This window comes from Condylura cristata, unplaced genomic scaffold (genome assembly GCF_000260355.1).
Source record: "Condylura cristata isolate star-nosed mole 26May11 unplaced genomic scaffold, ConCri1.0 scaffold00004, whole genome shotgun sequence".
NCBI lineage: Eukaryota > Metazoa > Chordata > Mammalia > Eulipotyphla > Talpidae > Condylura > Condylura cristata.
Genome location: NW_004567105.1, coordinates 61,099,344 through 61,126,054, shown reverse-complemented (window position 1 = coordinate 61,126,054; position 26,711 = coordinate 61,099,344). Strand labels below are relative to the sequence as shown.

The 26,711-nt window shown below is 40.0% G+C and overlaps 1 protein-coding gene across 1 annotated transcript in view; it reads right to left on the bottom strand.

Annotated features, from left to right (window-relative positions):
- The window catches only part of IP6K1 (inositol hexakisphosphate kinase 1), a 39,421-nt gene that overhangs the window by 10,157 nt on the left and 2,553 nt on the right, over positions 1 to 26,711 (bottom strand). The window contains exon 2 of the mRNA XM_004676155.2: positions 5,746 to 6,095. Within this exon, the coding sequence (XP_004676212.1) occupies positions 5,746 to 5,968 (223 nt within the window). The 5' untranslated portion in view covers positions 5,969 to 6,095. The remainder of the gene's footprint in view (positions 1 to 5,745; positions 6,096 to 26,711) is intronic.

The window sequence follows — 26,711 nt, the reverse complement described above, 5'->3', positions numbered from 1 at the left end:
ACTCCACCCCCACAGAATGTCTCTGGTCTATGGTTGTTCATTATTTTTGTTATTTTCTCGCCTGGTCCATTATACTCCTGCTATGAGTGAAACCTTCATTTCTTTTTATGGCTGAATATTATTTTGCTTTAAGCATATACCACATTTTGTCAATCCATTCATCTGTTGAGTTGTTTCCACTTTGGGGCTACTATAATAATGCACTAAGAGTAGAAATGTTGAATCATATGGTAAGTAATTCTGTGTTTGACTCTTTGAAGTACTGTCAAACTGCTTTCCAAAGTAGCTATACCATTTGATGTTCCTACCAACAATGTTCCCATTTTTTCCACATCCTTGACAATGTATTTTTTTTAATAGCCATCCTAATGGATGGGAAATGGTAACACATTGCCGTCCTGACTTGCATTTCCCAAGAGACCAATGATATTAACCATCTTTTTCATGTGCTTACTGGTCATTTATCTCTTCTCTAGAGAAATGTCTGTTCAAGTCCTTCAATTATTTTTGAAATGGATTGTTACCTTAACTCTGTTGGCAAGAAGCGGCAAACTAGTTCTTAGAACACCCCAAACATTTTCTTTGTTATTTCACTTATGTTCAGAATGTTCTTTCCATTGCCCTTAGCATTCATCCTTCAAGTTTCTCCAAACACTCCTTCCCTGATGTGATATGCTCCTACATCAAGTATGGTGGTATGGAAGCCCCTGTTCTGTTTAGTTTCTCCACAGCATTACCACAATCTATAACTGTTCTATGTGTTTTACTCTTGGTCACAACAGCATGTAAATTCTTGAAGGTATGAACTTTTTGGTCTTTTACACTACTGACACAAGCTCAATAATTGATACATGAACGAGGCAAAATTTATTTGTAGAAGGATGCAAAAACTTCAGTTCTAGAAGCACTACACTTGGTGACCTTAATAGTTCATACTAAATAAATGAAAATCTCTCTTCAAACCTATTGCCAAGGTTAAAGAATATAACTGACATTTTCCCTTAGCTTGTTAAAAATGCATGTGATTCTGGCAATCAATATATTAAGAGGATTAGTTATTGAGGATTAGTATTTCTAGACTACAATAGCAACCAATACATGTAAATGTTATACAATGCTGGTTTTACTACTTACCATTCCTAGCCAAAAAAGCAGAGCTGCTTGAAGAAATGGCTGCTTCCTGAGCTGGTGTATGCAAAATAAAAGATGAGCCTGGAGCATCTGCCTGTCCTTCTCCCTCGTCTGCCTCTGGTGAATACTCTCATTCCCCTGCACCTTTGGTCTATATCCCAGTTCTTACATGCATAAATAAATCTTTTAAAGTGGGGTTACATGTCAAAAGTACACACAAGCCACAATAAAGGAGTTCCAGTGGTGAAATCTAGAGTAATTTGAATGACAGTTCATAATTATAAATTAGTGGGCAACAGAAATGATCCTGTATCATCCTCAGTTCATCATATCAAGAACAATTATAAAATAACTGCTAGTACTTTTTAGAAGTTTTGAAGCCATAACAAATTAACTCTGAGAGACTATCCTAGGTTAGAAGAGATTGAAGAAGACTAAACACAATGTGAACTCCTAGACCAGAAAAAGGGTACAGTGGAAGCTGATGACATATGAAAAAGGTTTAATTAGTATCATAATAATACACACTTCTTGATTTTGGCAATTATAAATTGTATTATGGTTAAATAAAGATGTTAGTATTAGATAAATCTGGGTATATGAGAACTCTTATAATTTTTGTATATTTCTGTGATTTTACATTTATTTCAAAATAAATGTTGTTGGTCTTTGAAATACATGAACTGAGGGCCCTCCCTGGTAGTGCGACAGGTTAAAGTGCAGCACTGCAAGCGAGCTGCAGCTGCTTCTGTGCGAGTTCGATCCCTGGACCCTGGACCAAAGGTGACCCACATGAGGAGGCAGACCTCTTCTGACCCACCCATTGCTCCCCTGAGCAGTGTACTTTGTCGATCTGCCTGTTCTGCTCCCCACTGTGTCTCTGGTGAATCCTCTCACCAACCCTGCACCTCTCACCCATACCCCAGTTCTGTATGCTAGATCTTTAAAAAAAAATACATGAATTAAAAAGGTTGTTTTTTTTAAAGATTTATTTATTCATACAGAATTGGGGTACAGGCTAGAGGTGCGGGGGCAGTGAGAGGATTCACCAGAGACTAAGTGGGATGCAAATCAGGTAGACTGACGAAGTACACTGCTATGGGGATCAGCAGACGAGACAGAAGTCTGCTAAGCCTTGTGGGTCTCCTCCCTGGCCAGGGATTGAACTTGTGCAGAAGTGGCTGTGGCCAGCATGGCCAGCTTTGTAATGCTGTGCTTTAATCTGCTGCGCCACCAAAGGAAGGCCCAAAACAGTATTAACCTCTATCTGAATACATTTGGTTTAATTTGACTTAGGAAAAAGGATCAAGCTACATTTGAAATATGTGGGTTTTTTTTTTTTAAAGATTTATTTATTCATACAGAACTGGGGTACAGGCCAGAGATGCGGAGGGTGATAGGATTCACCAGAGACAGAGTGGGGAGCAGAACAGGTTGACTGAGAAGTCCACTGCTGAGGGGAGCAGCGGGCGGGTCAGGAGAGGTCTGCCAGCCATGTGGTCTCCTCCGGGGCAGGCGGGGATCGAACTCATGCTGAAGTGGCTTTAGCTTCTTAGTGCTGTGCTTTAACCTGCTGCGCCACCAGGGAGGGCCCGTGTTTTTGTTTTTTGCAGAACAGGACTCTAGTTAGTAAAATCAAATCCGCATAGGACTCTACCAACTCCTCCTCCATTCTCCTCTGCTGCAGAGCGGGGTGTAACCAGCAGTAGGAGCTGCAGTGGGTCACGGGCAGAAGAAAGGGCCCATGAACTAGTCAACTTGCAGAGAAACTGCCCATTAACAACTCCAATGCTTTTTTCCTTCTGCCAACTGATGGCCTTGTTGAGCTGCTCATCTCCTCAATGCACATGCTGTTCAGGATATTCTGACGTCCTTGGGGCTGAGGGAAGCAATGTCCCAGAGGGCAGCCAGCAGAAGGAAGGCAACATAGGGAGTCCCAGCAACAGCATCAGTGACAAAAAGCTAAACGAACTATATATTTGAGGAAGTGCATACATTTTTCCCTTGCAAAAATGCACCCAAAGAAAGAAAATTAAGCAGATACTAAAGATATGCTATAACTTTAAAGATTTCTGTTTCTCAGGCTAAGAAAGAGCAGGGGGACAACTACATCAGTACCTTAACTTACTATCTTTTCCTGGGAGATACCTTGAAATTCTAATTTGTCTCAATTCTGATGATTATGGTTTCTTTTTTCTTCTCTCTCCCTCTTTTTTTTCTTATTTGTTATTTTTTATTCAGAGGCTAATTTAGAAAACACGTCTCAGGAGCTAAGGCTCAAATTTCCTTTTAAGGGATTTTTTTTTTTTCTCTTAGCATCAGAGGACTCTGACTTAATAGGGCTTTCTGGTTTTGACATACTTATAGTATAAGGTTTGGATGTGTTGAGTGGGAATGGGTAGGTGGGAAAATCTGAATTAATAAAGCATATGGAACTGTTGTTTCACAGCCACTTAGAACAAGCAGTGTTGAATTCTGGCCTTTACTTTTATTTTGTAGCCTATGACTGACTATGTATTCCTCCAAATCCAGTATTCTTCTGATTCTGTTTGAAATAGCAATCAAACCATCCAATTTGGAACAGCAGAAAGGACTTCAACAGACATTTCTCCAGAAAAGATATACAAATGACCAACAGCACACTGATATAATACTCAGTAGGATGGTTATAATAGTTAAAGACAAAATCACAAATAGAAATACTGCTAGTAAGAATGTCAAACTACGAAAAAGTTTGACAGTTCCTCTAAAAGTAAAATACAGAAGAGCTTCCCTGGTGGCACAGGGTTTGTTAAAGGCTCAGTTCTGGGCCCTCCCTGGTGGCACAATGGCTTAAAGTACAGCACTGCAAGTTAGCCGCAGCTGCTTCAGTGCAAGTTCAGTCCCCAGCCCCGGAGGTGACCCACATGGTGCAGCAGACCTCTCCTGACCCACCTGCTGCTCCCTTTGGCAGTGTACTTCATTGATCTGCCTGTTTTGCTCCCCACGCTGTCTCTGGTAAATCCTCTCACTGCCCCTGCACCCAGTTCTGTATGCATTAATAAATAAATCTTAAAAAAGAAAAAAAGGCTCAGCCACAAAATGATGTAAAAATAATTATTAGATAAAAAAACAACAAAAAAATAAAAAGGCTCAGTGCTATCAAGCCACTACAGCATGAGTTTGATCTGGGCTAGGGAGATGGCCTACATGGCGCAGCAAACCTCTCCTATCTTCCCGCTACTCACCCCAACAGTTTGTTTCATGTTTCAGTAGATCCACCTGTTTTGGTCCCCACTCTGTCTCTGGTGAATCCTCTCATCCTCCCACACCTCTAGCCTACCAGAAATAGAACACTCCAGCTCTCCTATGCATAAATAAATAAAATAAATCTTTTTTAAAATTGGTAAAATACAGAATTACTATATGATTCAGCAATTCTGCTCCTAGGTATATAACCAAAAGAAATGAAAACAGGGATTTCAAAATACTTTCAAGCCAATATTCACAGAAACATTTTAGTAGCCAAAAGCTGGATACCACCCAAGTGTCCAGCAACAGATGAATGGATGTACGAATATGGCATATATACTTAAAAAGGACCAATGTTCAGCCATAAGAAGAAAGAAAGTTATAACAGATGCTACAACACAGATGACCCTTGAAAAATTACAAACACAAACCTTGGAAATGCAAAAGGACAAAAATTACAATTCCACTTATATAAAATACTGACAAATGTGCAGAGACAGAAAGTAGATTACAGGTCACCAGTGGTTCTGGTGAGGGGCAAGTCGGGAGTTATCATTTAATGGGTACAGTTGTCTGAAGTGATGAAAAAGTTCTGGAAATAGTGGTAAGGGTTATATAACAATGCCAATGTACTTACTTAGCACATAAAAATGTCAACCTTTGTTATAGATATTTTACTACAAATTTTTAAAAAGTGAAATAAGCAGCAAAAGTCAACACCAGTATGGATTGATTCTTCTAAGTACAGGACCCATTAAGTAAAAGAATGGTATGGGGTGAAGTGGATGACTGAACCCACAGAGTTTTAGAAGCTTAAAAAGCAGAAAACCTAAAATAAAAACTTATACATGATAAACAATCACTTTAAAAAATAAAGTGACGATTCATGGATTCTCTCTCAATTGTATTTTGAAACAGATTCCTTCTCCTTCATTGGTTAAGGCCGCCAGGCCCCAGTCATTCTGTTAATTTCTTACCATCCATCCATACTCTCAGCACGCAAAGACACAGGCTCCACACAGCCTCCTGCCAGCTACTTCAACAGTTTGGAAAGGAAAGCATCCAATTCTTCCTCCTTTCTCTGGGGCCAGAGAAATGCTCTCCACTTCTCTCTTAAAGCATTCCAGAAAACAGGAAGCCCTGACAGCACTATGATCCACTCCACCAAATGGGACTTAATTTTGTGAATCCTTCTCCATTTTACATTATCGATGAATTCAATTCTCAAGATACAAAGATCTTGCTGATGACTTCAACTTCTAATAATTTTGCTCAATAAAGCGACTTAGCTGATTTGAGACAACAGACACGTACAACCTCATCACAGGGGGAAAACAAGACAAGGAAAACTGAGTCGAGGCCTCCACACTGGCAGTGACTGACCTTTGTACTCAGGGGTGAACTCCTTCATTTCAGGAGGGAGGGACTCGTAGAAGCGCTGCTCCCGGGAGATGAGCGGTTTGCACACGGTATGGTCGTCGTAGCGCATCATGCTGCTGTGTCCGCCCACCTGGTGGATGAAGGGTTCCAGGAGGACTCCCCGGTCTCCGGCCCGACTTGCGTTCTTGCCATACTGCCCCACTTCCATGGTTTGACAAACACACATTGCGTTGGGGGCCAGTTGCACACTGAGGGCAGAGGATGCAGCACATGGGCCACGAAGAGAGAGCTAGGCAGGCGGACTGGCAGACTGAAAGCCGAAGGTCAGAGTCTAGTCTGCTTATTCTTCTTTCCTACAGAAGGAAGAAAAGAGGAGGGGGTATCAGAACACCTGGCAAGCTAGTTTCCCTGGAGCTAACAAAACGACAGTCCCAGGTAAGAACAGACTCCATGTTTGCCCAGCATACTGTACACCACTGCCAGGGGCTTGAGAGGTAGCTGGTAAATTTTGGTTGAACAGTGCAACTTTGGTCTTCTCCATCCATCCTTTCATGCACAAAAGTCCACATTCACTTCCTTTTCTAACTCTGAGATTCCTTCTAAGTTCTCCAAAGGATTTGATTTTAGAGCTACAGTATGTTACAGCCATCAAGAAGGCAACTATCCTGTTTATTTCACATTCAACAAAGAGTGGGGGACAAAAGGAAACACAAATTCACTCTGTTCAGGCTTCTCACAGAAGCCAGCACTGGTAAGGAAGTGCCTCCGATCCAAAGGAGGTTTTCTGCCGGAGCAATCAGGTCGCACTACCATACCAACTTTTCTGCAGAAGGTGCCATGAACAGGCAAAGAAACCCATTCTTTGCTGAGTTATAGAATCATATAAAAAAGTTTTGCTTTTCCCAAAGAAATTTAGGCTTTGTAGTTCTCCTAGTTTAAATTTATAGCCATCAATTTATGACCAAGTCTAGCATGACAGTTTCCCTTTCTGACTCATACTAGGAAAAGCTCCATATATTTAAATACCCTCCTGTAATTTCAATTTTCTCGCAAGAAAGTTAAAGTAGTTGGCAACTTCCTTAATACTGAGTATACTTTTAGAACTAGGAGTGCAGTAGGCAAGACTATACTGGAAGATCGGGAATAAAAAAGAAAAATGTTTTTAGAATATGGAATATTCTAAATATGGTTTTATCTACAAGAGCCCTTTTTTTCCCTGAACCCCAGTTAAGGGCAAAATGGGCAACATAAGCTTACTACTCTGTAAAACTGCAGTATGTCCTTAATGCCAGGGAGATTCCCCAAACTCCATTCTCTCCAAACTTGAGTTTGGTATACAACTTTAGGGCACCCTCTGCCAAGTCGATTGCAGTGATATATCACTATTGTTAATTACTTACTGTCACTACCACAAATTCATTCTGTCTTATCTCCATCTGGTCAAAAAACGGTCAATGGGAATGAATCCCACGAAGAGGATCACAGTGAGTAAAAAGCCTAATATGGAAATTATATATACATCTCAGGTGGAGAGTTTTCCAAAAACTCTGGAGGTGCCCACTGTGGCTGTGGGCTCTTACACTGTCAGGTGGCTCCTGCCCTGACTTGACTCTGACTCTGGATGGAACACCAGCAGGATACAAAACTTTCTAGCCTGGATGTCTAGGAAAGGAGAGGAGTCAACAGTGCCACGTGTTCCAGAGGATTTGGGGAGGAGGAAAGTCAAAGACATGAACATTCCCTGTACTCGAGAGATTCATGCCAACCTCTATAGAACTGGAAGGCAGAAGTCCAATCTCCAGTCCAAAGTCTAGACATTTAGAAAGCCTTCCTGGTGGCACAAGGGGTTAAGACACACAACTATGAAGCTATCCACAGCCACTGAAGTAGGAATTCCATCCCCGGCCAGAAAGGTGACCCACATGGCACAGCAGACCTCCTGTCTTGCCCACTGCTCCCCTCTGTCTCCGGTGAATCCTCTCACCCCCAGCACCTCTGGCCTACACCCTAGCTCTTGTATGCATAAATGAACCAATCTTTTTTAAAAAGTCTATACTTCTGACATTCTGTTTCCATATGATAGGTATATATAAAGTCATGTTGTTTTTACTTTTCAAATATCTTCTTAGATATAAACATGTAAAATATACCACATACCGTTCTATTAAATTTGCTTTGGTTTTTCCCCCCCTCCCTGTTTTCCCTCTTTACTGGGACTAGAAGACAACAGTTTCAGAGTAAGTGAACAAATAGTAATACAGTGCTGGTAACAAACATGACCTGAATTCTGGGAATTAGTGCTTTTCTAATTCGGGATTAGAACAGAGACACAATCTTCTCCAAAGAAGAGAAACATGTTATTCAGCCACCAAAGATTTTGGCTAACATCATTAGTGGCTGAAAGGACTACCAGCCCTAGTTAGTCATCCATGATCTCCATTACAGCAAATCATAATCTCCAATTTTTCAAACTACAAATTGTAGGTAGAAGAGAGAATAATTCCAGATTAATTTAGGATGATTGCTTAAGTGTCCTCCATTCATTAATTGGCAAATTCTTCAAAGTGACTCTTGGAGAAAGGAGCCTTTTGTATGCTCCTAGTTATTGCTGCGAAGAGGCTGGTAAGTGCTACTCCTGCTAAGCCACCTTGCGCTACCCTCAAAGACTGCCTGCAGACTTACACAACATGCTCATTGTGGTTCTGGCTGCTACAGCGTTGAGGTCATCTCCTGCACCTTGCTTTTCCTCAATGACAACACTAAATGTACTTTACAGCAAAGTCAAAGAACGCAGATTGTTAGCCTAACTGCCCCTGACACAGTCCCTATATTCATAATCTATGCATTTCTTGGTTTGACTAGGTCATCTTCTAGATTTCCTTTAAACCTAGCCATAGACTGTTGATTGTCCCAATAACCCCGGTGATATAACATCCTCTAGTGACTACAAATATGTAGGTCTAAACAAACAAACAAGTAAGCAAGCAGGCCACTTCAAAACTTCCCCAGGTTTTATTAGCGCCTGTCAGTAAAATAAACTCATCTTGTGTTCTGCAAGAGATCCTGGGAATCCACTTTCAAATCAGGAGATTTGGCTGGCAGGATGGCCAGCCAAGTCCGTATGCCTTAACCTGCTCAGCTATGAAAAGGCTTCCGCTCAGAAAAACGCCAGCCAATACCCCTGTGGTTTTGTTTCTGCCTCTTCCACTGCCCTCCACGGTGCCCACCTGCATGGCATGGCCACCCAGGCCAGGCTGTCTGCTAGTCCACTGTTCCTGAGCAACAGCAGGGAGTCTGGTGTTAACACTGCCTCCTTCACACCTGATCTCCCAGGTGTTGGCATTTCTTTTTTAATATCTTAGAACCTGAAAAAGTGCCCACAACCTCTCTGAAATGTGCCTTTAACCTCTCTGAAAACCTGCTTACAAGGTGATGGACTTGGATAACTCACTTAACTTCAAATTTCCTCACCTGTAAAAGCTAAGACACCTAATTGTTAACCCTGTAGGTTTGCTGATGAAAGCGAAGGGCTTGGGCTTGCTTCATTTACTGTCCAGCCTCGGAGGTATGGAAATGACAGCTCTGCCTCTTTATAAACAACCAGAGGCTGCTCCTGAAGTACAATGTGCACTGAAGCCCACAGTGGAAACAGCAGACTGAGAGGGCAAAGATTATGTTAGCAGCTTCTATGTCTTTGTTAACAGGTTCCCAGTCTTGTTCATGTAGTCAAACCTCAAGGGCATGTGAAACTTATTCTAGCTAAGGAAGAACTTTGAACAGAACTGGTTTCTTTTAAGTGGCTGATTTAGGAAAAGGCATATGAATTTCTATTGCCCAATGAGTTTTGAGGGAAATTTGGCCAAGGGTTTTCTGGGAAAAGATAACTTCCTCTTAAAGAATACAAAAACAACACCCTTCTACCTCAGGATATGATGATGTTAGATGTCATATTTGAAAGACTTGTGACTCTAGACTAAAAACAATGTGAACATGGTGAGCAAGCTGAACAGAATGACAAAAAAAAATCTTGTGCTTGATATCTTGTTATGTAATAATAGGTATATTAAGAGTCTTCTGTCACTTTTAGCAAAACTATCTTAAGAGAAAGGACAGAAATAACTGTAATAATTATATCAAAATCCAACTCTTTAATTAACGTAATGTGTACATAAAATGGTAAACAAATGTTTTCGGATGACAACAAAGAAACTTCCAATAATTGAAGAGCAAGTCCTTCATTCAAATGACAAAGGACATGCTCTCCTCTAGCCCCAAGATGAAAAAAAAAAGTAGCTTGATAATATGTGACATGTGCCTGAAGGCAGAGATTCTGCCAAGATATTAAAAAATAATCTGACAAACTAAAAATTTACTCTCCCAGAAGCAGGAATAAAGCTATCCAAATAATTGCCTTAGAACTGACTCAACTGTGATTCACAAGAGCAAACCTTAAAAGAAACATAGTTTTAAGGAACTCTCCTGCACTGCTGGTGGGAATGCAAACTAGTACAACCACTATGGAAAAACTGTTTGGAGGTTCCTCAAACTGCTAAACATGGAGATTTCCTACGACCCAGCAATCCCACTCCTAGGTATCTACCCAAAAGACACAAAAACATTGATTGAAAAAGATACCTGTACCCCCATGTTTATTGCTGCTTTATTTACAATTGGAAAAACGTGGAAGCAGCCCAAATGCCCAAAAGTAGATGACTGGATAAAAAAGATGTGGTACATATATACAATGGAATATTACTCAGCAACCAAAAAGAGAAACACATATCTTTTGCAGCAACTTGGATGGAGCTGGAAAAGATCATGCTTAGTGAGATAAGCCAGAAAGAGAAAGAAAAATACCGGATGGTTTCACTCATAGCAGGAGTATAATGGACCAGGCGAGAAAATAACAAAAATAATGAACAACCATATACCAGAGACATTTTGCGGGGGTGGAGTGGGGAATGGGATCAAAAACAACCGGGGGGGGGGGGTTGGAGAGGGAAATGCACGGGATTATGGTGAATGCACATGGGTGACTTGGTGACGGGAAACCCGCGGGGATTACAACTGAGATGGAAAAAAAAAAAAAGGGAAAAAAAAAAAACGTACAAAATGATGTAAAAATAAACTTTTGTAAAATAAAAAAAAAAGGAGAAACATAGTTTTGGGCCCTCCCTAGTGGCTCAAGGGGTTAAGACAGCACTATGAAGCTACTGGCAGCCACTGCAGTACCAGTCAATCCCCAGGCAGGGAGCCAACCCACAGGCCACAGCAGACCTCTCCTGTCTTGTCCACTGCTCCCCTCAGCACTGTATTTCAGTCAATTCACCTATTCTGTTCCCCACTCTGCCTCTGGTGAATCCTCTCATATCCCCTGCACCTCTGGCCTGTACCCCAGTTCTTGTATGCATAAATAAATGAATCTTTTTTTAATTAAAGAATTTTAAGATTTTATTGGCATACCACTAAACATATTTACTTTAAGTGTACAATGCAATTGTATTAGCAAATTTATGAACCATGTTCCAATTTTTTCAAATTTCTACCAGCCCAAAAGATTCCTTATGCTTAGTGTTCTCACCACTAGCCACATTAAAATTATTTTCTAAGAGAATACAAGTGAAAAAAGGAGTTGATTATCTGCAATAATGTAGCAAAAAATTAGTGAACAATATATGAAGAATTCCTGTAAGTAAAAATAGGGGGAAAAAAAAGAAAATGGGGAAACAGAGGAGGCTCAGATGACTGATAAACATGAGAAAAGATGTTCGCACAATGTGAGAAAATGTTAATGGAGGGACAAGTGTGTCTGTTCACTTTTTTATTGATTAAACATTTTTATTTGCTTATATTGTTCATTTTTGTAGGGTTTTTAATCTAGGATTACCAAAACCAGAACAAAGAGATAACAAGGCTTTATGATAAACAAAGGTATATCTGCGATCAGTTAGACCTCCAAAAAACAAACGAAACACAAAAATTCTGTGTTTGACTCCAGAAAGATTTGATATATGAAAGAAATAAGAGTACCTGCACAAGAAGAGCAACAACTAAACAAAATATGGAAGGAAAAAAAAGACAGCCTATGAAGGAAGAATTACTTTTCATTAATGACACAAAAGAGAAATAGGAAGGAGGAAATTAAGCAAACATACAGTTAATCTTGATTGTAAAGGATAAACCACATCAAAGAACTTAACCAAACTTAAGTGACACAATGTAAATTGTTTGTTTTAATTCAACAACACAGTGAGCCTAGAAAGTGACAAAGAGTAAAAGCCCTGGCTAATAAGTGCTGCAATTAGACATGGTGGTGAATGAGGTCAAGCCTATTTTAAGAACTAAAGTAGCACTACCTCCACAGCAAGAGCAGGATAATATCTGGTCACTAAGTTCTTTAGTCAGGTAGACACAATGAAAATGCAGATAAGCAGGCCCGTTCTACAGAAACTTGAGTAGGATTCCAAATTCTGTGGTTAACATATTTTTGTAGGCTTAGATTAACTACTTGTGTTTTATATGCACTCTCTCTAAAGTAAAAATAAAACATCCTTGGTGCCTTCAAAACACACAGGAATATTTGCAAATTTCCTCAAAATTTCATAAAAATCTATGTATCTATTCCCACTCCTAAAAATTAAATGTATCTACTTAAACACTAAAAGCATCATGACAAATATTAATGTCCCTTAAAAAAATATATGAAATTGGCCCTCCCTGGTGGCGCAGCGGGTTAAAGCACAGCACTGAGAATCTACAGCCACTTCCGCATGAGTTCGATTCCTGCCTGCCCTGGAGGTGATCACATGGTGTGGCAGACCTCTCCTGACCCTCCCGCTGCTCCCCTCAGCAGTGTACTTTGTCGATCTGCCTGTTCTGCTCCTCACTCACTGTCTCTGGTGAAGTCTTTCGCCACTCCTGAGTCTCTGGCCTGCACCCCAGTTCTGTATGCACAAATAAATAAATCTTTGAAAAAAAAACTATATATATGAAATTTACTCAGTTTTCTAATAATTAAATTTAAAGTTGATAAATCAAGAATGTTAAGTAAAACTGATATTATTTCTGTAACATCATTTGTTTTTTACTCTCATAAAATCCAAGGGGAAAACTGTGCAATTACCTAATTGGAAAAAACCACAATGGATTGATAAGTCACTCTAACAGAAAAAAACAACACACAAAGTTTGGGTGGCATAGCTCTGGAACTGATGAAAACTAGTTTCAGAAATAAACTAATATGGGTTCTGACAGGAAAGCTACAGAAATACCTTTTAATTTGTGGACCAAAGAAAATTATCACAGAAAGCTAGCATAAAAGCATGTTTGTCTCTAAAGCATATAACCAAGGGAACCTAAGGCTTTTTTTTAAATTCAAGTCCACGCTTGTTTTTCCATATGATATGTTAGACGCAAGTACAGAGAGAGTGGAGGAGAACAGATCTTTCCTGCCTGCAGTTTGGACTGTTTCAAGCAGATATTCACAAACCTCTTTTCTAAGGAAATATAGGGAATGTGCTCAAGGTATGTAAGCCTGTCAAGTGAGCCTGCCTGGGACAGGCACATGCCCTAATCTAAGAAACCAGAAATGTATACAGAAGCCTCCAGCGATCCTAGAGGTTTGAAACAAGAAGGGGGAAAAGGTGTAACGGCTTTTAAACCTGTTTTGTTGTTTGTCTTCAGAAAAGAGATGGAGGAATATTTAGAACAGCAGGTCCTACCCAGGAGTTGGGGACACCAGGCTGAGAGCAAACAGGGAGCAAGGAAGAAAGAAAACTTGGCAGGAAGCCTGAGACAGCTAGAAAAGAAGTAATGTAGGGCACAGAAAGAAGCTAGAATCCTATGAACCCTTCCTGTTTTTACTGAATTTCTTTTTAAAGATCTATTTATTTATGCTACAGAACCTGGGCAGAGGCCAGAGGTGCAGGAGCAGTGAGAGGATTCAGCAGAGACAGAGCGGGGAGCAGAACACGCCAACTGATGAAGTACACTGCTGAGGGGAGCAGCAGGCAGGTCAGGAGAGGTCTGCCATGCCACATGGATCACCTCCGGGGCTAGGGATTGAACTTGCAGTGAGCTTCATGGTGCTGCACTTTAATCCATTGTGCCACCAGGAAGGGCGCCCTGTTCTTACTGGACTTCTAAGATTAGAAATCTGTGTTTCCCCACATACATTTTAGTAAAGATCCTTTTGAAAACATCTACCTGAACTGTAGTGGAAAATCACAGATTCAAGGACAGAATTTTAAGAATACAGGTCCAAAGTGATATAGAAGAAATCAAAATGAGAAGGAAAAAAAACCAACACAGAGATTGCTCATTCCTCATTTGAAACACTGTTCACAATTTGTATGACATTATTCTTGAATAAGGAGCTACACAAATACCTGCACTGGTACTAAACGGTTCAGGTGAACCATACCTAAATCAGGTAAGTCTGCCTACACATTTACAAGTGAATCTAAACTTGGTCAAATCTAGTAACAGATATAGATCAGAAGAAATGGTTCTAAAAGAAACGCAAAACCCCAGAACACTTCAAATGAGACAATCTAAAAATACTAACGTAGGGTATGGGGAGCTGATGGACTTACCTCATACTACTAATCCCACTGAAGACCCAAAGTTGGCTAATGTAAGATGCTTTGTACAAAGGGACAGCACCACGACTGTTCTCACAGCACCAGTCTCTAACATGACTGACCGCTAAATTTAGTTCTTCACCTTCATCCTAGTGTAACTCAACTAAAAGAGAAGATGAGCACAGTGGGGCCAAGCTGACATAACTGAAGCAAAGTGAACACACCCTAAGGTAACTAACACGGATACCTCCCTACATGGGATTTTCCTATCCTCACCATAACATCTTTTGGATAAAAGCTGCTCTATTTCAGAACAGAGACAAGCAGTAATTCTTGTCACTCACCCAAACTTTAATTAGCTATAACTCTGGGTTAATAAATAAAGCTCAGGCCCTCCCTGGTGGCACAACAGGATAAAAGCACAGCACTATGAGGCTATCACAGCCACTGCAGCGTGAGTTCAACCCCAGCCAGGGAGCAGGCCTACATGGCGCGGCAGACCTCTCCTGACCCACCCCCTGCTCCCTGTCAGCAGTGTATTTCAGTACATCTGCATGTTCTGCTCCCCACTCTGTCTCTAGTGAACCCTCTCACCCCACCCCCACACCTCTGGCCTATAATCCAGTTCTGTATGCATAAATACATCTTTAGAAATAAATAAATAAAGCTCATTCCAGTTATAGATCTGCTATGCTGGACTAGTGATATCCACATGTATCCTACTATTAGAGAGTCAAAACAATTTAAAAAAAAAATGTCAAAACATGGAAATAGAATCCCCTACACACAGTAAGGTGATGCCAAACCTCTAGGGACAGTATTGAGTTTTCCATATTACTTAGGGGCCTCATTTAGAGCCCTCCACCAATTAAAGATGGTCAATAGCTTAAAATAGGTAAAATTCCAAATAGAGGAATTATGCAAGCACGAGATAGTTGTGTTTTCTGTGCTGTCTCAATGCTAGCCCAAAACTGTCAGAATTCCAAAGGGAGTTTATTAGATCACTGAATGTGTTATTTTAAGAGGTACCTAAGGGTAACATGTATCTAAAAATCAGATACAGCTGAAATCTAAAGGACTTTTCCTTTGGTGGTAAATCACAGACTTATATGTTCTGATGATATACTACTCTACAGATTATCTGAAACTGTAACCATAGCTCAAATGCCTTAAACACTGATACTGGACTATGTTAAGCTACAGTTGGAAGTGAAGTAAAATGCCTCAACAAAATGTAACTACACTGAGTTTTGCTCTTTTGAGATAACCTGTTGCTGCTCTCACACAGGTGTTGAGACCAGCTCAGGTGCTCTCCTCTCTCCTGCAAGGACCATGTTCTTGGTAGCCAACTTTCCTGCGCTCCTGTGATGTCTCTCTTAGGCCTACATAACACAATTCCTTACATAGTCAGAGGTTCACAAAACAATGCAAGACTTTAGAATATTAACTCAACAGAAGGCCTTCAAATTTAGAGCCATACATCACTGGGGCCACACAATGACATATCTAAATATCTTTCACTTGGATAAAAAGTTTATTAGAGGTTATTCAGACAATCAGCAATACGTAAAGTGATGGTGAGAGCAGGGAAAGCCTATAAACAAAGAGTTAAATGAACTATTTAATGCCTCGCAAAATATAATTTGAATTTGACTGCTTCAAGCAGATTAGATTCCAGTTGTGTTCTATATTCAAATAACAGCACCAGAATTACTACTTTTAAGCACTTTTAAATATTAGAAAAGCACTTCTATCTACCTCATAAAAACCCCACAGTCCCACATAAATGAGGACTTTCACCTACATAATCCACCAACTTAAGTATAACAGTATCTCCAAAGAAACATCACTCATTAGGAGCAGGTTAAAATTTTCTCCACAGTTTCCTAACCCTCATGTGAGACAAGGAACTGAACAGTTTAACCAAATAGAGCTCGCAAAGATTCTGGGAATCAGAAACTATAGGTGAGAAAAACAATGCAACTCAACCTGGAAGCAAATCTCAATCCCATAACAAGTTGTGTATCCTTCAATATTCCAATTCACCTCCTTTCCTGTTAGATTTGACACCATTCTTTCACCATACTTTTCAGGATGAGATATTGGGTGGGGTGTGGGGTGGGGAGAACAATTAAAATATTAGAAAGGTTTTCCCTGGTAATACAAGGGGTTAAGTCTCAGCACTATGACGCTATTAGCAGCCACTGCAGCATAAGTTCAATCCCCAGTCAAGGAGCTTAACCCACATGGCTCAGCAGACCTCTTCTGTCTCACCCTCTGCTCCCTTCAGTAGTGTATTTCAGTCAATTTGCCTATTCTGTTCCACACTCAGTCCCTGGTGAATCTTCTCTCACATACAACCCCCACACACACCTCAGGCCTATACGCCTGTTCTTAGATGCATAAATTTAAATCTTCAAAAATAAAAATAGGGCTCTCCCTGATGGCGCAACGGGGTAAAGCACTGCATTATGAAGCTCTCCAAAGCCACTGCAGCACGAGTTCGTTCCTTGTGCAGGGAGCTGACCCACATGGCGCGGCAGACCTCTCCTGACCCGCCCACTGCTCCCCTCGGCCGTGTACTTTGTCAATCTGCCTGTTCTGCTCCCCACTCTCTCTCTGATGAACCCTCTGACCCATGTCTCTGAACTGTATTCCACTTCTGTAAGCATAAATAAATAAATAAATCTTTAAAAAAATAAAAAATGAAGGCCCTCTGGACAATTTAAAAATAAAAAAAAAGGATATGTACATGGGTGAATGGAGCGGGTGGGAGATGAACCTCAACTGAAATCATACACAATATACAAAAATGAATTCAAGGTGGATCAGAGACCTAACAAAAAAAGCTAAACTATAAGCCTTCTAGGTGAAAACATAGGAGAAATCGTCAACATTTAAGAGGTAGGCAAGGTTTCCTCAGATAAGACACTGAAAACAGTAACCATGAAATTAAATTCTGGTGTCACATTTCAACTGAAATTTTTTTTAAAGATTTACTTATGTATGCATACAGAACTGGGGTATAGGCCAGAGGTGCAGGGATGGAGAGGATTCACCAGAGCCAGAGTGGGGAGCAGAACAGGCAGACTGACAAAGAACACTGCTAAGAGGAGCAGCAGGGAGATCAGAAGAGATCTGCCACACCCTGTGGGTCAGCTCCCTGACCAGGGATCGAACTTGTGCTGTAGTGGCTTCGGAGAGTGGTGCTTTAACCCATTGCGCTACCAGGGAGGGCCCAGAAACTTCTTACTTTTAAAACATACTAATAAGAAAAATAAATAGGTAAGTCTCCATGGACTGAGACAAAATATTCACAAATATGCATCTGGTTTCCAGAATATATAAAAATTTCTTAAAACTTAATGTTAAAAAAATTAATGGTTCCTCTACTACACACTGCTGGTGGGAATGCAAACTGGTCCAACGACTATGGAAAGCTGTGTGGAAGTTCCTCTAACTACTAAAAATGAGCTACTATATAACCCAGCAATTTCACTCCTAGGAATTTACCCAAAGAACACAAAACATTAATTGAAAAGGAGACCTGCACCCATGTTTGCTGCAGCATTATTTACAATAGGTAAGATAGGGAAACAATCCAAATCCCAAAAATAGATGACTGGATCAAGAAGATGTGGTGTGCACAATGGAATACTATTCAGAAATCAAAAAGATAGTCATGCCACTTGAAGTAACATGCTCAGTGAAAAAAGCTAGAATGAAAAAGGTATCATGCTCAGTGAAATAAGTTAGAAGGTAAAAGAAAAGCATCAGATGGTTTCACTTCCTGGAAGAATGTAGGAGAACCAAATAAGGGATCAGGAAAAAAGTAACAATAACAATTTTTTTTTTAATTAGCAGCCAGCCTTCCCTGGTGGTACAACAGGTTAAAGCACAGCACTAAGAAGCTAAAGCCACTTCAGCATGAATTCGACCCCAGCCCCGGAGGTGACCACATGGCAGGGCAGACCTCTCCTGACCCGCCTGCTGCTCCACTCAGCAGTGGACTTCATCAGTCGGCTTGTTCTGCTCCCCACTCTGTCTCTGGTGAATTCTCCCACCATCCCTGCACCTCTGGCCTGCACCCCAGCTCCGTGTGCATAAATAAATAAATCTTTAAAAAATAAATACAAATTAGTAGCAACTATAAATCAGAGACATCTGCAACAGAACGGGAGACAGAAGAATCAAAACAGGGGAGAAAAGAGCACAAGGGACTATGGTGACGGTGCAGGGGTAAGTGGATGGTGGGAATTTTACAGGGACTACCCCTGAGAGGAGAAGGCATACATTGTACAAAAATGAAAAATGATGTGAAATATATAAAAATATTAAAAGAAAAAAATTAAAAATAAAATGTCCAAAACATAGCATATATACATTTTAAGATACCATTTGTATTTATTAAAGTTGCTAAATCTGAAAAATAAAATTAACAGTTCAACTTTTTTTAATGGGCAAAATATTTATCAAAGGAAGATGTGTAAATGACTATTAATTACAGGGAAAAGTGTTCAACATCATTAGTAATCAGGTAAATGTAAATTAAAACAATAACCTCAATATAAAATAAATGAGTCATGAGGATATAATGTAGAACATAAAATTATAGCTAATAGTATTCTATTGTATGTTTGAAAGTTGCTAAAAGAATAGTTCTTAAAAATTGTCATCACAAGAAAAACAGTTCATAACTATGTGGTGATGGATAGTAACTAGACGTACTGTGGTGACCACTTCACAATATATACTGTATACAAATGTCAAGTTCTTATGTCATATACCTGACACTAATATAATAGCATGTGTCCACTCTATCTTAAAGAAAAACTCCAACATAAGATTATTACTACATTTTCATGAAAATGGCTAAACTTAAAAACTGACAACACTCTAAATGTTGCTAAGGATCTGGAACCATGGCTCTCTTATATTACTGGTGGGTATGTTAACTGGTATAATCATTTGGAAATGACAAGTTTCTTAAATCTATATATAGACATATTATCTACCCCATGATCTAGCAATTCTACTCCCCTCAAGAGAAATGAATATATGTTCCCCCAAAACAGTTCACAGAAGTTCTACTCAGAAATCAAACACTGGAAAAAAACTCAAATGTCCATCAACAGGACAGATAAACTGAAATGTTCATATAAAGAAATACTACACACAAAGAAATGGATTATTGATACAGGTACCCGCTTGGACAAACTCCCAAAACATTATACTGTGTGACAGAAGCTTTACACAGGGGTACATAATGACTTCATATATATGTAATTATTTTTTAATTTTTTTTTTAAAGATTCACCCATTTATTCGTACAGAACTGGGGTACAGGGCAGAGATGCGGAGGGTGAGAGGATTCACCAGAGACAGAGTGGGGTACAGAACAGGCAGATCAACGAAGTACACTGCTGAGGGGAGCAGCGGGCGGGTCAGGAGAGGTCTGCCTCGCCATGTGGATCTCCTCCAGGGCAAGCAGGGATCGAACTCATGCGGAAGTGGCTTCAGCTTCTTTGTGCTGGGCTTTAACCCGCCTCGCCACCAGGGAGGGCCCTATGTGTAATTTTTTAACAGAAAATAATCTATGATTAAAAAATTCAGAGCAGAAGTTAACTGGCTAGAACAGAAGAGCAGTTTAAATTAATCCCCACCATAAATAAAACATAAGACATAAGGTGTAACAAGACTATTCTATTGAGAAATACTTATCCGTAGACTCTGACAAATACAGTTTATCAGTTACAATATCATTGGCTGCACTACAAAAATGGAAGTGAATCCATTAAATATTTGTCTTTTACCAGCTGATGTTGCACTCTGTCAGTAGAGAACACTGGAGACTGCAAGAGGAAAAATTTTTCTACCTACTTCTAACATGCTTCTTTCATCAGGCCCTGCCACCAGTCAACTCACTCCAGTGCCCAGCCACTGCTGAGTGGCTGACCTGAGCAAGGCACAGTGGCCAGCAGCTTTCTCTGCCACCTCACTCAGGCAGGTTTGTGGCAGAGTGCTACCAGCAACACGTTTCTCCATAAGTGACTTTCTCTAGCATTTTAGAGGATAGATTTTCCAGCAGGTTCTGAAAGGTTTATTTCTAATATGATCTACCACAATGACTTTCCCTGCCACTGAGTGAGGCACGACTATCCTTCCTCCTCCAACAAGGTAAGTCACAGCCCTGGGCGAGCGTCTTCCCTGAGCGCTTGCAGCCGCCTCACTGACAGTAACGGTACCTATGTCTGCTGTTTCTTGTTAGAGTTTTCTCTATTTCTTACCAACCAACCAACCCCTCATTGTACCAACCCCTATAGTTAATAGTTCTTTATATTAAACTTTACCTATTCAAATTATTGTGTGGGTTCTGTCTCCTAAAGGGAGTCTGACAGTTGTTTTAGTCAGTTGAAAAAGTGAAGTAGCACAGATCAATAGTGAGAAATTTCATTACCTACATAAAATCCACATCTCTGCTTTATTTACAATTCTACCAATAAAAAGACAACACTGTAAAAGAGATATTAATATGCCAAATGAGCTAAACAGCCCTGCCTAGTATACTCTACTTTGTAAAGTTACTCAAGTTTAGTAACTGGCTCCCTGAGGCCAAAGTCAGCCGTTTCATGTAACAGCCAATATAACCGCATGTTTTGTAACACAACTTCTTAAACAAAGAAGAACCTGCTTAACATTCATTTTCTATGCCACAGAATTACTTTAATTTTCATATAGAATATCAAAGAGCAAAACTACCTATGCATGTCTTACAGTTGCCTGAATTATCTACTATGCTACATGGCCTTGACCCAAGCCATGAATTAACCACTTGACAAGTTTTCTCTTTATTTGATCAACAACTTGAGGTGCGGAGAATAAGTATCTTGTCAACCAAATTACACAAAGTATTAGACAAAGAAGTAAGCTGACTTATCTAAGTAAGGTTCCATAGCTAGCAAGTAAAACACCAGCATTCACCTTGCCTGGTTTATAGGAGAGTTCCAAGATCTGTTAGTCTAGTCTGGGGAGGAAGGCATCCCTCAGTACAAGACTGAGCTACTTTAGTAATCTATGCAGTACACCTTTAGCTTCATTTGCTCAGGAAATTGACTGCCTTTATATAATAATTGGGAACTCCAAACCTTTCGACAGTATGCCTGATGTGTCTTTTCATACCACAGGAAAGCAAGGCCACAGGGTGAGAAAGAGACACAGGAAGAGTTCCAGGATTAGGCAGCGCTTAAGAAAATCACTTAGTCTCTCTAATCTTAGTCACCACCAAAAATTGAATATAATCTATAATTGAAAAAGTCCCTACCTTCTAAAAAATATCTAATATTCTTTAACTCTCCATCTGAAGAAAACATAGTATAGTACCCTAGAACCTTCACATTATATAGTGCCAGTGTTTTCAAGGGTGGTTTAATATATTCTTGGATGGTTTCACATTTCCCAGGAAACGATGAGCACTAACAACAAGCATCCTCAGCCATCGTCAGGAGAAAGTTTTCTGAGAACAGTTAAAAATGTTTCCTTAAACAATAAGGCAGCAAGGAGGGCTGCCATTTAAAGCAGTTACTTGTCACTCTCCAGCCAACTCACAAGAGATGCTCTTTCAAGCCAGCTAGCATTACTTCAATTAACAAGATAGTTAAACTTAAGTGCAAGGCGGCTGAGAAGCTATACAATTGTTAAGACAAAATCTTAACTTTCCTTTTAAAAAGGAAAAACTGAATAATAGTGCACAAAACAAAATAACTTATGTAGGTGGGAATAAAGCAAGCAAGGCTGTCATTGTGACAGGGCCACTCACATAATTTTCAGTGGATACACAATAAGACTGGTCGAGGGAACCAAAGGGCTCAAGATGATCAGAGAGGAGAAATAAAGCCCCTTGCCTGGCTTTTATGGCTCAACAGTCAAAAGAACTATCGAACAGTTTTCCGAACTTTTCCGAAGGAAAGTTTTATCATAATCTTTGGTGGCATAAAGACTAGAATAAAAACTTGTTCTATTCAATATATATAACCCTAACTATGATCTTCAACTTGAAAACTAAAATCTATAAAGAAAATTTGGTTTTGTTTTTATCACATATAAGTGCTTTTAAAACTTAAAAGTAATTCATGATACTTCACAAATATGCACTCTCAGCTTCTTGATACGTCTTGCTAAGACCCATTAAGGAATTTTACAATTTCAGTTCAAAGATGTGCATCTTCAGAAGGCCACGAGGGTTAAGTATTATTATAAAGGCAATAATACATCTAAAATTCTATGGGCAGATCAGAAAAATAGAAAAATGAAGGTTGGAGCTGAGGAATGTGAAGGAAGAACAACAAAATTGGGCCCAGAACACTTACATGATTTCCCTAAAAGTGTACCTATGATGCAGTCTGGGAGTGAGAGTAATACTCCTCTTAGGTGTTAATGAAAGAGAAATGAAAACAAATATACACACAAAGATTTATACAAGAACACTGCTGCAGGTGTACCCCTAATAGCCAAAAAATAGAAACCGCCTAAGTGCTCATCAGCCAATAGTCACAGCCGTAAGTCAGAATACCAGTTAGCAGTAAAAAGCAAGATAACAAAACGGATGAAACTCAAAACAACTCATTGAGCAAACGGAACCTACATATTTGTATAGACACAAGACACTATACAGTCAGCTCTAGTTATTCATAATAATGTTCTATAATACAACTGTTAACACTAAGTTAACAAATACTGAGTCACTGCTCCTAGGGGAAATATAGGGTTCAATTTCTGTAAGCCTGTGGTCATGTTTTCATCACCCAAATATATAACCTTCTAGAGTTACATACATTTAACATTTAACCTTTTATGCATATGTCTGCTTAAAGACATTTTACTTAATATTTATTGTTCACTCATTATCAAAGCTGAATTTTCAAGCAATTACAACTCATATCTGAGCAAAACTTCTCTAACATTTTTTTCATTGAGCACATCACAGCCTTCTTGTGCTTAAGATTAGACAGGACTGGGTCTTCCTGGTGGCACAGGGGTTAAAGTTTCAGCACTATCAAACTATTGCCAGCCATTGCAGCATGAGTTAGATCCCAGGCCAGAGAGCTGACCCACATGGCACAGCAGACCTCTCCTGTCTAGCCCTCTGCTCCCCTCAGCAATGTATTTTAGTAGATCCACTGTTCTGCTCTCCTCTGGCCTACAACCCAGGTCTTGGTATGCTTAATAAAAATAAATCTTTTTTTAAAAAAAGGGATTAGATAGGACTTCAGCAAAATACTTGGGAGCCATTTTAATCTGCAAAATCACTATCAAAAAGCACAAAAATATAAAAAAATTGGCACTAAATAGACCACAAAAAGGACACTTGTTTACAGTATTAGAGCTTAAACAAGAAAGCAGTGTGTCACCTTGTTCCAGCTTAGCTGTAACATGCATTATCAGGCAATTGAAACTTTTCAGCATTTGTTTTGCAAAGGGTTTTCTTTAACCAAAAGTAGCTCAAATCACCTTAATTCAAACAAAATTTAAAAATCAAGAAATTTCACTAAGAATCTAAATTTTTCTTTTCTTAAAAAAATCAAATCACACAATCTGGCAACAACTAGCTGAAATTGAATAGTAGTTACCTATTAGATAGGGCCTGTGCTTACTAGTTCACACTTCTCCCCTTCTACTCCCCAATGCATGCAAACCTGTCCTTCCTAATTTACTGCCAGTTGTCCCATGATATAAAGGCATTATCAATACAGATAAATTTTTTTTTAAAGATTTATTTATGCATGCAAGAACTGGAGTACAGGCTAGAGGTGCAGGGGCGGTGAGAGGATTCACCAGAGACAGAGTCGGGAGCAGAACAGGCAGAGTGATGAAGTACTGCTGAGGGCAGCAGCAGGTGAGGCAGGAGAGGTCTGAGGCACCATGTGGGTCACCTCCCTGGCCAGGGATTGAACTCGTGCTGAAGGGGTTGCGGCCAGCTTTGTAGTGCTGCACTTTAACCCACTGAGCTACCAGGGAGGGCCCTGACCCAGACATTTCTAATATACTGTTGATAGCAAAAGGTATAAATAAGAATATATAGCATATCTTACCTATATTAAAAGTTATAAAGTACATGGAAGATATTCTGGTTATGCACTGAAACAACAGTGAAGTAACAGGTGATCCTTTGTTTTTCTTTCCTTTTATTTCTCATATATTATCTTCATATGATAGATTTTTTTTATAAATGTTGCAAGATAATTCACGTATCATACAATACACCCATTTAAAGTATATAATTCAATGGTTTTTAATATATTTGAAGATATGTGCAACCATCACAATTTTAGATCATTTATCATCTCCAAAAGAAACCTCATACCCTTTAGCTATCACTCCCTTATCCTCTCTCAGCAATCCCAAGACCTAACGAACCACTAACCTACATCCTGTCTCTACAGATTTGACTTAACTGCTAACTTAACCAACACTGCATAAAAGGTCTCATATGTGTCTGGCTTCTTTCTGTTAGCATGTTTCATTTCATAGTATCAGTATTTAATTCCTTTTTATGACTAAGTAATATCCCACTGTATTTATATACCACCTTGTATTTATCCCTTATAAGCTGACAGGCATTTGGGTTCACCCCCGTAAGACTATTATGAATAGGTCCTCCCTGGTGGCGCATCAGGTTAAAGCATAACACTGAGAAGCTAAACACTTCAGCATGAGTTCGACCCCCATCCCGGAGGTGATCCACATGGCATGACAGACCTCTCCTGACCCACCTGCTGCTCCCCTCAGCAGTGTATGTCATCAGTTGGCCTGTTCTGCTCCCCACTCTGCCTCTGGTGAATCTTCTCACCACCCCTGCACCTCTGGCCTGTACTCCAGTTCTGTATGCATAAATAAATAAATCTTTTTAAAAAAAGACTATTATGAATAATCCTGCTATAAACATTCATCTTACTGTGCCATTTTGTGGGGACATGTTTTCGTTTCTCTTGGGTACATAACAAGTGGACTTACTCGGTCACATCCAGTTATGTTTAACCATTTAAAGAATTGTCAGGCTATGTTATAAAGTGTCTGCATCAGTTTACATTCTCACCAGCTGTGCATGAGAGCTTCAATTTCTGTACATCCTCATCTACACTTATCAACAGCTAATTCTTCAATTATAAATTGCTTATAAGTGATCATTCTATCACAATACACACAGATTTTATGGACCTCAAAGTACTCTTATTCACTGATTATCACCTTTTTTTTTTTAAGATTTATTTATTTATTCATGCAGAACTGGGGTACAGGCCAGAGATGCGGAGGGTGAGAGGCTTCACCAGAGACAGAGTGGGGAGCAGAACAGGCAGATGGATGAAGTACACTGCTGAGGGGAGCAGTGGGCGGGTCAGGAGAGGTCTGCCCCCGCCATGTGGATCTCCTCGGGGGGCAGGTGGGAATGAACTCATGCAGAAGTGGCTTAAGGTTCTTAGTGCTGTGCTTTAACCCGCTGTGCCACCAGGGAGGGCCCTGATATCATCTTTTAAGATTTAAAAGGAATACAGTCCTAGACCTGCTCCCCTAGCCTGAGTACCTTTTATAAAATGAGGAAGCAGGAGTAAAGGAGCTAAACCCCCATCTACAAATAAAAACCTTTAGAGATAAGATCAGCAGATTTTCTAAGCACTCAACAAAACAAAGTCCCTAACAGGGATTTAATGCTGAAGTGAAAGTACTCCCATCAAAATTCCTTTGTAATGCCTCCTTATAACTTCAGCCAAACTGCAAACATGAAAGTCCTAATCTTTTGTAAAGAACTAAGATGTCTCTATATCTTAGTCTTTTTCCTACCCAGAATCCATTATTACTGTAGTAGGGGAAGAAAAGTTTGATTTAATATGTGGCAAAATCAAGGTTCCACTGGCACATACAAAATGTCCGTCTGACTTGCTCCTTTGCCCCAGGTCAGAGACAGAATGTGCAGCCTTTCCACAGCTCTGCCCACCCCTGCTCCGTAGTTTCATGGCAGCACTAGGAAGAGGACAAGTAGCAGCAAATAGTACCGATGTGTTTATAGCAGTCCAAGGTGACAGTGAGGCCAAGACCCAGCTGAGAAGAGGGGCTAAGAATCTCAGCATCCAGTGCTATATTGACCCAACACTTTTCTAAGAATTAAAGCTGGCGTTTTAGCCAGGAAGCAGGCGGACCACAGGTACCCTTACAAGATCCAGAATTACTGTTTTCAGGGCTTGGTTCTGCACTCGGAGCAAGTTCTGCCTCTGTTCTGAAGCACTGAGATAGAAGGCACTAAAGTGCAAGCACTTCAGCCAGGCAGGGGTTAGAGAGTCAAGGCCACCAACTTCCCATTTCTTCTTGCCCACTACCTCCACTTTCCTACTTATT